The sequence below is a fragment of the Bos mutus genome, chromosome 8 (genome assembly GCF_027580195.1).
Source record: "Bos mutus isolate GX-2022 chromosome 8, NWIPB_WYAK_1.1, whole genome shotgun sequence".
Classification (NCBI taxonomy): Eukaryota; Metazoa; Chordata; class Mammalia; order Artiodactyla; family Bovidae; genus Bos; species Bos mutus.
In genome coordinates this window covers 2586722-2600163 of record NC_091624.1, presented here as the reverse complement: position 1 = coordinate 2600163, position 13442 = coordinate 2586722, and the positions used below count along the sequence as shown (strand labels likewise).

The following is a 13442-nucleotide window of genomic DNA, read 5'->3' as shown; positions in this document are numbered from 1 at the left end:
CTAATTTTCACTGCTATTCCTATTTCATGCTTCTAGATTTTAATACAGTCTTACTAATGCAAGAGAAAATAATTCACCAGAAATAAAAAACTGATAAATTTATCTTCCTAAAGGACCATTCAATTAATTTGAAGATTGCCTCTGGTGCTTTTTTTTTTTTTTTTCCTTTGGTTGCAAAATTGTGGAACTGTTCACTGGACTCATGTCTAAAATCTGCCACATTTTTTTCTGCACATTGGCCAAAACACACAGTCAAAAGTACACACTGTCCTAGAAAATTTAACAGGAGAATTCAGCTCACATTGAACTCCAGCACCGTCACTTCAGATGGGAGATTCACCACAAAAGAAGCTACTCCATCACTGGAACGTGTTACACTTTTCTTCGACTCCAAGTCAGTTATCTCTTGGTTCACGTCGAGCGTTTTTGCGCTCAGGGTCACCGGGATCCCTCCTACCAAATGGTCAAATGAATCCTTAACTTGCACCTGTTTGCCAGAACAGTCCAAATTCATTTCCACAGCTCATCACTTCTTTTAAAGCAAAACAGTTCTGAAATAATTTTCCTTTCTCCTCACCAGTGTATAAATTACTCATATTCAATTCAGTAAAGAGAAACATGTTCTCATTTTATATATAAAAGGGTCTAATGTTATTTAGTTAAATCATTCTTGAATGGATTCCCCTGTATATCAAGAAGACTCAGAATATAAACACTGTATTAGGCCTGCCAAGTAGATGAGATAAGGACTCCTGTTATTTAATTTCTGTTTCTTCAATTGGTTGAGAACTAGATAAAAGAGAAAATGAAGCAATCACTTCTGGGAATTAATCTCTTAGATATGAGAAATAATAGTTTAGGGCTTAGCCACTCAGTTGTGTCCGACTCTTTGCAACCCATGGACTGTAGCCCACCAGGCTTCTCTGTCCATGGGGTTTCTCCAAGCAAGAATACTGGAGTGGGTTGCATGCTCTTCTCCAGGGGATCTTCCCCCCCAGGAATCAAGCTGGGGTCTCCTGCATTTCAGGAAGATTCTTTATCAGCTGAACTACCAGAGAAGCCCCATGAGGAACAATAAATACATTTTTTTCTCCATAAACTCTACCTCTCATTGCCATGCATATGCTAAATTCATATAGAATTTCCACAAAGGTATAGTTTACATTATTTATTTTTATATGTGATGTGAAATATATAAAGATATATAGTATATAAATATATTTTATATAAAGATAAATATAATATATAGACATTTAAAAATAATCAATATGTTCTATATAGTGACATTTTTATGATCATTGTATATATTATTATACTCTATAGTAAATTATAAAATTATGATATGCATTATATAGTAACATGTTATATATTATTAAATATGTTGTATATGTATTAAGAAGTTATAAGCATGTCCAAAGGTTGCTTGGGGTCTGGTGAATCTTTTTCTCTTAAAAGCCAGTGATCTACAGTTTTCTAAAGGATAGGGAATAAAAATATTCATTTTATAAATATAATAAAACATAGTATATGTAATAGCGTGTATTTTATATAATATATAATCAGATATAGAATACTAAATACAATAAAATATAATTACAAAGTCAGATAAATGTTTTAGCTCCATACTATCAGCATTTTAAAAAGAAAAAGAAGAAGGAGAGAAAATATTGAAAAGGAGAAAAAAAAAACAAAAACCAGAGAGAAAAGAGTCAGGGACAGACAGAAAAGTGTCGAGGTGGAGAGAGACAGGGAATGATACAGAGAGATGCGCTCCGACGGCGTCGTGTACAAAGAGAAGGCAGAGTAGAGAGCGCAGCAGTGCACCCTCAGACCGTGGGAAATAAACACAGAGACAAAGGGCTTTATTCTCAAGAAATGATATCTCTGTCTTAAGACTTTTTGAGAACGTGTTGCCAAATAATTTTAAATGTTAGTATTTTTTGAACCATAGACATATGGAGTTTTATTTATAATACATATCGTTAATGTAAGGCTCATTTAGGGAATACCTAACACAGGCTATCCTGCTAAATGCCGATACTGTCCTAAGGTTTGATATTATTCCCAAGAGAGAAGCCGGCTGGCAGTTTCCCACTGCTGACTACACTGTCAGAGAGGCAGATCTCACGCACAGGTTGAGCTCCCTCTGTGCTTTGCCTCTCCCTTATCCTTCCTTTGCTTGTCATCCCCCCATATTTTTAGAGAAAGATAATCACATTCAGCAGTACCCCCACCCCCAACGTAACCTTGACAGAATATGGAATCCCAGGCTTCACAAAAAGAGGGGTAGCAACCAAATTCAGTTTGTAGGGAGAAAGGACATATTTGATGCCAGGAATTTCTGCTTCTTCAGAAAATCCACCTAAAGAAATGACAAAAATTTATTAGAAGTGTACTGATCTGTGTGGGGAGCTATGTCGGTCTCCATGTGTCTCCACAGACCCATTCATTCATTCATTCATTCACTCCATTCCTGCACTCATTCATTTACCAACAGCAAGTAGACACGGGTCTTGGTTCAGAGGGGCAGTGCAGAGAAGAGTTAGACCCTCCTCAGGAGTTTCCAAAGCCTTATGCTCAGGGCTTCTGTGTAGAGATGGCCCTTGTGGAAGTAGCGCAGTGGGATCGGACTGAGGAGAAATCTGAGGAGGGGACGCCACTTTTCACCAGTTGCTTGAGTTTCATTTAAATACATAGAAGGCATTAAGGAGAGAAGAAAGGGTCGGCCAGAGACTAAGCCTTACAGGGAGGTCATCTTTAGGGAGCAGGGATATAGAGAGAATTGGAGAAAACATAAAAAAATAGCTTCAGGTAGAGAGAACCCAGAGGGTCTACTGGCAAGACCCAATGGTGTTACCCTTCAGCTAAAACTTGTATATAATAAGTTATCAGAATAATATACAGAGCTCTAGTATCCCTAACTTCTTTCCAGGATTATATCCCTGATACTCCCACATATGGGCTTCCCAGGTAAGCGCTAGTGGTAAAGAACCCGCCTGCAAATGCAGGAGATAGAAGAGACATGGTTTTGAACCCTGGGTCAGGAAGAGCCCCTGGAGGAGGGCATGGCAACCCACTCCAGTATGCTGGCCTGGAGAATCCCATGGACAGAGGAGCCTGATGGGCTTCAGTGCGTGGGACCGCAAAGTGTTGGACACGACTGAAGTGACTTAGCGTGCACATATGCACCCCTACATATATATCCTATACTTCAGCCAACGAGTAATCTGCTATTCTCAGCGGTCACCCTTGGCACGTCCCCTCTCTGAAGAGTGCCCCACTTCACCCTGCCTGTCACCCCTTCCTCAAAAGCCTACTGGTCTTTCAAGACACGGCCCGTCAGCTCCAGGACACCTTTGTTGCTTGCTCAGCGTCATCTAGGAGCTCGCCTGCTTCTGAAGGTCAGTAGCATTAAGCACTTTGCTCGGAGCACACGTGGAATCCCTTCTGGTGAAAGAGTTCTTTGTTTTTCTTTAAGCTGATGCGTGTTTGCAAGCCGCTTGAGTACTGAAATCTGCATCATTAACATTCGTAAGCCTGCACATTCAGCAGCACTCTTTGCATATCTAATAAATATTGCTTAAACTGAATTTATTTTAAATAAGTTGAGAAAAATAGCAGTAAGAAAGAAGCATTAAAATAATGTCAACAATATAGAGAGGGCAGGGAGTCTAAAGTCATCATCATTCTCCCGCATGTACTGATAATCTGATGTATGCAAAGCGCTTAATACCTCTGTAACTACCTCAGTTCTTCATTCTGCTACCCTGGAAGGACAAATTTAAAGAGGTAGAAGGATTATTTCTAGTAATTTTCTGGTGGACTCTTTAGGGTTTTCTATGTAGAGGATCATGTCATCTGCAAATAGTGAGAGTTTTACTTCTTCTTTTCCAATTTGGATTCCTTTTATTTCTTTTTCTGCTCTGATTGCTGTGGCCAAAACTTCCAAAACTATGTTGAATAGTAATGGTGAAAGTGGGCACCCTTGTCTTGTTCCTGACTTTAGAGGAAATGCTTTCAATTTTTCACCATTGAGGATAATGTTTGCTGTGGGTTTGTCATATATAGCTTTTATTATGTTGAGGTATGTTCCTTCTATTCCTGCTTTCTGGAGAGTTTTTATCATAAATGGATGTTGAATTTTGTCAAAGGCTTTCTCTGCATCTATTGAGATAATCATATGGTTTTTATTTTTCAATTTGTTAATGTGGTGTATTACATTGATTGATTTGCGGATATTGAAGAATCCTTGCATCCCTGGGATAAAGCCCACTTGATCATGGTGTATGATCTTTTTAATGTGTTGTTGGATTCTGATTGCTAGAATTTTGTTAAGGATTTTTGCATCTATGTTTATCAGTGATATTGGCCTGTAGTTTTCTTTTTTTGTGGCATCTTTGTCAGGTTTTGGTATTAGGGTGATGGTGGCCTCATAGAATGAGTTTGGAAGTTTACCTTCCTCTGCAATTTTCTGGAAGAGTTTGAGCAGGATAGGTGTTACTACAAAGCCACAGTCATCAAGACAGTATGGTACTGGCACAAAGACAGAAATATTGATCAATGGAACAAAATAGAAAGCCCAGAGATAAATCCACGCACATATGGACACCTTATCTTCGACAAAGGAGGCAAGAATATACAATGGATTAAAGACAATCTCTTTAACAAGTGGTGCTGGGAAATCTGGTCAACCACTTGTAAAAGAATGAAACTGGACCACTTTCTAACACCATACACAAAAATAAACTCAAAATGGATTAAAGATCTAAACGTAAGACCAGAAACTATAAAACTCCTAGAGGAGAACATAGGCAAAACACTCTCTGACATACATCACAGCAGGATCCTCTATGACCCACCTCCCAGAATATTGGAAATAAAAAGCAAAAATAAACAAATGGGACCTAATTAACCTTAAAAGCTTCTGCACATCAAAGGAAACTATTAGCAAGGTGAAAAGACAGCCTTCAGAATGGGAGAAAATAATAGCAAATGAAGCAACCGACAAACAACTAATCTCAAAAATATACAAGCAACTCCTACAGCTCAACTCCAGAAAATAAACGACCCAATCAAAAAATGGGCCAAAGAACTAAATAGACATTTCTCCAAAAAAGACATACAGATGGCTAACAAACACATGAAAAGATGCTCAACATCACTCATTATCAGAGAAATGCAAATCAAAACCACTATGAGGTACCATTTCACACCAGTCAGAATGGCTGCGATCAAAAGTCTACAAATAATAAATGCTGGAGAGGGTGTGGAGAAAGGGAACCCTCTTACACTGTTGGTGGGAATGCAAACTAGTACAGCCACTATGGAGAACAGTGTGGAGATTCCTTAAAAAACTGGAAATAGAACTGCCTTATGATCCAGCAACCCCACTGCTGGGCATACATACTGAGGAAACCAGAAGGGAAAGAGACACGTGTACCCCAATGTTCATCGATAATAGCCAAGACATGGAAGCAACCTAGATGTCCATCAGCAGATGAATGGATAAGAAAGCTGTGGTACATATACACAATGGAGTATTACTCAGCCATTAAAAAGAATACATTTGAATCAGTTCTAATGAGGTGGATGAAACTGGAGCCTATTATACAGAGTGAAGTAAGCCAGAAGGAAAAACATAAATACAGTATACTAACGCAATATATGGAATTTAGAAAGATGGTAACAATTACCCGGTGTATGAGACAGACAAAAAAGAGACACTGATGTATAGAACAGTCTTATGGACTCTGTGGGAGAGGGAGAGGGTGGGAAGATTTGAGAGAATGGCAATGAAACATGTAAAATATCATGTAGGAAACGAGTTGCCAGTCCAGGTTCGATGCATGATGCTGGATGCTTGGGGCTGGTGCACTGGGACGGCCCAGAGGGATGGTATGGGGAGGAGGAGGGAGGAGGGTTCGGGATGGGGAACACATGTATACCTGTGGCGGATTCATTTTGATATTTGGCAAAACTAATACAATTATGTAAAGTTTAAAAATAAAATAAAATTGGAAGAATAAAAAAAAATAAATAAAATAAAATACAAAAAAAAAAAAAAAAAAAAAATAAAAAAAAAAAAAAAAAAAAAGGGTAGAAGGAGACTTAGGAATCTTCTAGTGTAACAGTCATTTTATTTTTTAAAAAAATGGACTTAGTGTGTTTAAATTATTTGTTCATGGGGGTTCAATATAGACCTGCAAATATAAGGTACATTAGTAATCAAGATATATCAGAAGTAAGACAAAGTAATCCAACTGGGGGTAATAATTATTAACTATTAAAACCATTGGAGTGAGGGTTAAGAGTACTAGACAAGACATTAAGAATGCTAAGGAAAGAAAATAGGTGGTGAGGAGGAGAGAAAGAAGAAGGGGGAAGACGGGGAGGAAGAGGAGGAGGGGAAGATGGAGACAGGGGGGGGGGGGGGGAGAACTAGGAGGGGAGGAGGGGTGGGGAGGAGGGGAGGACAAGGAGAAAGGGGGAAGGAGGTGCTGGTGAGAGTGCTCTGCGTACACTGACGCTTTCATTCCCGCCGTAACACTGAGGGGCATATACCGTTACTGGACTCATGTTAGAAACATTACCTCCAGTTTTGGATAGAATTACTATTCCAGAAGAAAAGGGCTTTATGATGTACTTTGTTCAACTCTATCATCATACAGCTAAGTGGATAAAACTGTGGTAGTCGTGGTAACTTTCCTTTGCATGGTACTTCACCAAATGTCTTTACACACATAATCTCTTTGGTTTTGATTCCTCCTGGGTGAGAAAACTGAGGTGCCAGATGTTCAAGCCAGACAGGCTGTGAGCCACTTGGACTGTTAAATGGGCGGGTGTCATCCCTTCTTGACATCAAGACAGTAGAGACCCAGTGGCTAGGGAGTGACAAAGCTACACTCCAATCCCAGTTTTAATGATGGAAAAGTAAAATTTAACTATGAAAGGAAGTAAAATGTGAAAGAATGTACTAATTATTTATACCTTTTTTTTTTTAAGTGTACATCATACATTTATTACCAACAACCCTCTCAACTCCAAAATTGGGCACAGGGATTAAAAATAAAAATTCATTGCACTACTTAGTAAAGCATTACTAGTAACTTTCATAAAAATGTACAAACTTTGTTAAAAATTTATCAAGCCTTCAAATGATTTGGTTACAGATATTTATAATACATACATTTAAAACTATATGTTAACTGATACAATGGAGTATGATTTGAGGAAATGACTCAGCAAATGATTCCAAAATACACCCCTGTGAGCTTTCCATAATCTGACACAAACAGCAAAATAAGGTAACCAAATGTACCAACAGGGGGAAAATAGCTTTCTAATAAAGGCCTAAAGATATCTGTGAAAAATATTCTCATGAGTTGGTAGATCTCATTTAAAATATTATAAGAGGCCCAAATATAAGAATCTTAACAAATCACATTTCAGAGAGTGTATAAAATCTAAATAGGCTTTCACATTTTCTAGATTTTTCTTGAAAAAATTCAGGACAGAAAATCCTAATGAGATCTTGATACCTGGAGGCCTTGTTTTTTGTTTTTTCTTTTTGGGGAAGAGGGGGTGCTAAAAACAAACAAAGGTGGTATTTCATGCAAAGGAAAACAGAAATTGCATGAAATATTTATACCTTTAATATGCTGTCTAAATATTTCCCAAGAGAAAGTCCCTTCTCTGGTGCGTGCTAAGTTGCTTCGGTCATATCCAACTCTTTGTGAGCCCATGGACTACAGTCCGCCAGGCTTCTCTGTCCATGGGATTCTTCAGGCAAGACTACTGGAGTGGGTTGAAATGCCCTCCTCCAGGGAATCTTCTCTGGTGGCTCAGTCAGTGGTAAAGAATCTGCCTGCCAACGCAGGAGACACAGGAGCTGCAGGTTCAAGCCCTGGGTCAGGAAGGTCCCCTGGAGAAGGAAATGGCAACCCACTCCACTATTCTTGCCTGGAAAATTCCATGGACAGAGGAGCCTGGTGGGCTGCAGTTCGTGGAGCTGTAAAAGAGTCGGACACGACTTCGCAAATAAACGACAACAAATATTTGCCAAGAGAAAGTTTAGGAGGGAAAACAAGCTTACCTGTAGACTCTATGATTGTCACACCGATATAGAGGTACTTGTTGTTTAAATCTTCTAGACTTTCATAGGACAATTCTTTAACTGCTGTTTCAGAGTTAAATGTGACTTGAGCCATTCCGTTTATCAACTTTTTAAAGGGGGAAAATAAACAAATTATTTCAGAGGAGAATTTATAAGCAAAAAGTGAATAAAATATGCCTTTACTAGCCTCTCAATCAAAGACAAAGACGAAAGCTTTAGCACTAACGCGAGTAACTGAGTCCACAGTTAAGCCCAGAGTGTTATCTTCTAATCTATTTGTTTAGAGTTATAGATGTGGAAGAATCTTAAACATCATTTGGTTCCACAGGTCTTTTTGTACTAGCTGGCAAAGATGACTTCTTCCCATCACTGAGTCATCATCATCTTTCTAGGCCTCTCAGCCTACTTTTGCTCTTAACTGAGAGTTTATGGGATTTTATGATATTTACTCTGTACTTTACTGCTTGCATATTAAGACACTAATTTAAAAACGCACAGTGGATAATGGGATATAGGGTTATCCACGATATGTTAATCGCTAAGTTGTGTCCGACTCCTTGCCACCCCACAGACTGCAGCCTGCCAGGCTCCTCTGTCCATGGGATTCTCCAGGCAAGAATACTGGAGTGGGTTCCCATTCCTTCTCCAGGGGATCTTCCCGACCCAGAGATCGAACCCTGGTCAGATTTTTACTGTCTGAGCCACCAGCAAAGCATATGATATTATTTAATTATTAACCACAACAGTAAGACAGATTTTGCCTTATTTTTTCTTCTAAAATCGAGTACTTCGAGGCCAGGGATTTTTGTCTTATGTAGCTTTAAACCTCAGTGTTTAACATAGAATCTTGCATTAAAAAAGAGGTGTTTATATCTTAAATAAAACTGTACTTTGAAAGAGCAAGGGCTCAGTAACTGGTGATAGAAGCTCTGTGAAAGTGTAGCTGCTGCTGCGAAGTCGCTTCAGTCGTGTCTGACTCTGTGCGACCCCATAGACGGCAGCCCACCAGGCTCCTCCATCCATGGGATTCTCCAGGCAAGGGCACTGGAGTGGGTGCCACTGCCTTCTCTGCTGTGAAAGTGCAGCAGTGGACAAAATGACCTGAGCCCTTACCATCCAGGGCGACGCAGAGAGCACTGAGCTGGGGCGAGGGCCACAGGGCACTCTGAGCTCCAGCAGCCACTGGGCCTTGACTGTGGCCAACAGCTTCTCAGCAAGCTCACGGTTAATTCACTCACTTACAAATTTTTATAGAGCTCCTGCACAATTTGCCAGCAACCAAGCTGGCTCTAGGCATATAGTGGGAATGATTCAGACCCCCAAAGAGTTTTGTGTAGAGAACGATAGAGTAAATAAAGCATTACTAACTGTAATGGTTTTTCAACCTCAGCACTATTGACATTTTGCACAGGGTAATTCGTTGTTGGGGGAGCACTGCTCTGAAGGAGTTTCACAACATCCCTGGCCTCGACCCACGAAATGCTCGTGTGACACTCTTGCCCAGTTGTGACAACCACAAATGTCTCTGGACATTACCAAATGCCTCCTTGGGGGTAAAAATCACCCTTGGTTGAAAACCACTGCAATATAAAGTGTGAAACACGCTCCACCGAGAGCGACTCAAGGCCTGAGGCGGCAGGATGGGTGATGACGTGGAGACAAAGAACGGGACGGCTTAGCCAGGCAGAGAAGAGGCAGCAGGTGACAACGGGAAAGGGCATTCCCTGGCCGAAGGAGCAGCTCTGCAGACACCTGGAGGCGAGGGAGACTTGGGGGAGTTTGCAAAACTGGGGTGACCAGCGCAAGGGGGAAGAAAGGGAGAGATGGGCCGGCAGGGGGCTTGGTGACAAGGAAACAGAACTTTATCCTCAGGATAGTGAGAAGTCAATGGAAGGTTTTTAAGCTTCAATTTCCACACCTACACGAAACAGTACCGTGGGCTAGATGATACAGAAGTGACTTTCCAGCTCTAGCGTTCATGACGGATCTTTAGGTACAAGTGAATCTCTTACCGATGTGCTTTGCATTGCTTTTTGCATCATTTCTTTTTGATTATCTTCTAAGTTGTCTCTTATTCCAAAAGTGATATAAACGTCAGCCTCGTTGACGACTTTATTATAAAAATATCTGTCAAACAATCATACCATAAAACTGTTCTGCTAACACGGTTACAATCATAAAATCCAGATAAAATATAACAATTTAAAATCACATAAAGCATTTGACATACTTTAAAGTGCCTTTCCATCCACTATTATATTTCATCCTCATAAAGCCACCATAATAAAGCCAAAGTACAGATTTTTATTACTATGTGCTAGATGAAATAAACTGATTTTGAGGAGATCAAAAGAGTCAGGTCTGGGCTTCTTTCTTACAAAACACATCACTTCCTCAATGATTTTGATAACAGTGGAGAACTGCTCTTTATTTTCTTTTACATCTTTTAAAGCAGCATGCCCAGTCTCACAGTTATATAAGTTCTTTTTAAAAACTCTAACTGCATATTTCCTTTTTCAGTTTAGAATTAAAACAATGATAAAGAAAACTTCCTGTATAGCAACATGATAGCAAGATCTTACTCTTGTTATTCGTAGTTTGAACAAAAAAAGTAAGTCTCTCCGTTAAAAGAAGTCCATTTCTATAATTCTCTGTCAAGTGAGCTTTTACAGTGGCTTAGATTAAGTGACAAACACTCTATCTGAGGAATAAACACTAGAAAGAGAGGCAGTATATGGTAGCCTTTGAGGGCATGGGTTCTGGAACAAGAGAGACCATGTGATTTATTAGCTGTATGATCTTGGGCATATTACTTAACATTTACGTACCTTCGGTTTTCTGTTTGTAATGTGGGGATAGTAATTGTATCTATCACACAGAGTTTTGTAAAGATTAAATGAGCTGATACATACAGAATGCTTTGAAAAGTGCCTGACATATATAGTTACATAAATCGGTTATTGTTTTTAATAATTATACTAGGTCATTTTTAAATGGTAGGTCGCTTATAAAAATAACCCCAATTCTCCACCTGCCCATGTGTCTACTGCCTTTGCAGCTCTTTGCCTGCAAATGGTGTGAAGGGAGGCTGTTTCCTTCAGGCTGGTGCTGTAATTTGCTTTGGACAAAAGAATGTGGTGGAAGTGACGGTGTGTTAGTCCCGAAGTGTAAACCTCAAAAGGACTTTTATGCTCCCATTTTCTCTCTTCGAGCATTGCTGCTGCTACAAGCTAGCCCATTGGTTGATGAGAAACACACATGGGCCAGTCATCCTTGCAGCTTCAGTCAACTGCCAGTTAACTGTCAGACATCTGAATAAGACCTCCCTAGGCCAGCCAGCCCCCAGCTGACCTGCCAATTGACTGCTCATGTGGGTGAGCCCCACTGACACCAGCCTGGCCCAGACAGCAGAACTGCCCAGCTGACTCGTAAGTAGCTGTGGTGTTAAGGCACTGGGTCCCAAAGTAGTTATCAGCATTAGCTGGCGGATGAAGCCATTAAAAATGATAAGAAGTTAAAGCTTCATGTCTCAGTCCCAGTATCCTAAGGCAGGCTGCCTCCTAAACATACACACTGAACTTACGTTTTTAGGATTTTTTTTTTTTGGCTGGTGAATAATCAACCAGACTAAAATCAGAATCAGCTAAAATCAGGATGAGCAAATAAACTCATAGGCGTGACGATGAGCAAATAAACCATAGGCGTGATGTCTTCTCAGTTAGGTAGTTTCAAAGTCATGCCAGACATTGCCACTAAATCACAGATCTCAGCGATATATAAATGTATCAACTCACCACACAGTACACCTTAACCTTTCCCAATGTCATAGGTCAATTATATCTCAATAAAACTGGGGGTAAAAATCAAAGATCTCACTCTGGGCAAATGTCACCAAAGTTAGCATTCAGTTTAACTGAAAACTCTGAAAACAAAACAAAACACTTTCTTACCTTGCTCTTATAGTAATTTCAAAATTAGTAAAGTCCTTATAACCAATGAAATTACTTTTTGGTTCTATTGAGATAGAAAAATGTGGCAACACTGAAAATAAAAACAAAGAAGCAACGTTACCACTTGAATTAGAGTAGTCTTTAAAGCATAGCAACCAACTGTATCTCTGGAATAGCTGGATAAGCCGTGACATCAGCGCAGCATCCACCTTGTCATCACCAATAGCAGGATCTCGGGAAGCCTCCTGTTCCACCAATCAGAGGTTAGTTCATACGCTACGTGCTAGAAGAACTTGACTTAAACTTTGATTTCAGCACTTACAGGCAACTGACTACTTCCTCCGCTAGAGGATGGGCTCCTTGAAACAAAAAAGACTATTCTCTTTATTTTTGCGTGTCTCCTCCCTCAACCTTCTCATGAGCCATAAATAGAGCATGTGTTCAACAAATGTTTATTAAATTGAAAATGGAAAAAGAAATTTCTTGCTTGTTTAACATTTCCATTTTTTGTCTAATAGATTAAATCCACCCAGTCTCCAAATTCCAACATAAAACTCTCCCTTTAGTCAAAAGCGAGAGCTTACAATTAGCTACAAGAAAAAAGCTTCATGCAAAATTAAAAATTAGGACCGAAAGGAAGGAGGAGTTTTTTCCCTGTCTCTTTGGTATTCTGATTGCCCAAGAGAAAACAATTTCACCTGTCCAAAAAAGCACGGTCTTCTCTTTGTTCTAACACAGCCTGTGTAGTAAGGTTTACAGATTCTATTAACCTGCACAACACCTAACAGAAATTGGGTGATTGAATGACCTTGATATTGTAGATAAAGACTGTCACATGAGAGTAAGTGAGATGGAGTCAGATATGGCTTATATGTTTTCTAGATGGTGAAAGGGCCTTCCTGCATAACACAAACAGTAAAGAATCTGCCTGCAATGTGGGAGGAAAGAGAAGTCAAAGAGCAATGCAATCTGTTGCTCTGGGCTGCATTCCTATGTTATTAAAGATCAAGGCAGATATGTTCTCTCCAAGATATGATGTAGAGGAAAATATTTCATCGTTTCATCCAGCACCCACCATGTAGCCTGCACAGTCCTACCAAGACGGACACACCCATGAACACGACAGACAAACCTTACCCTCAATGAGCTCATAGTCGAGCAGGGAAGACAAGCATAAGCAAAGAATTACACAAACACTTAGGACCGTTATGAAAGCTGATATTTATAAGTGAGTACAGGGAGTCCTTCCCAGGAAAGAGAATTCAGGGAAAACATCACTGGATAAATGGTTTTTCAACCGAGACTTGAAGGTGAGTAGGAGTTGGCTAGGTGAGAGGGAGGGGGAGGGGGTTGTAGGCAGATCATATGCAAAGTCACCA

The 13442-nt window shown here is 39.8% G+C and overlaps 1 protein-coding gene across 1 annotated transcript in view; it reads right to left on the bottom strand.

The window, feature by feature from the left end:
• The window catches only part of C5 (complement C5), a 99575-nt gene that overhangs the window by 67003 nt on the left and 19130 nt on the right, over positions 1-13442 (bottom strand). Inside the window, exons 7-11 of the mRNA XM_005889490.3 lie at positions 12064-12154; positions 10126-10240; positions 8093-8219; positions 2247-2362; positions 302-487 (exon numbers count right to left, since the gene is read on the bottom strand). Coding sequence (XP_005889552.2) covers positions 302-487; positions 2247-2362; positions 8093-8219; positions 10126-10240; positions 12064-12154 — 635 coding nt within the window. The remainder of the gene's footprint in view (positions 1-301; positions 488-2246; positions 2363-8092; positions 8220-10125; positions 10241-12063; positions 12155-13442) is intronic.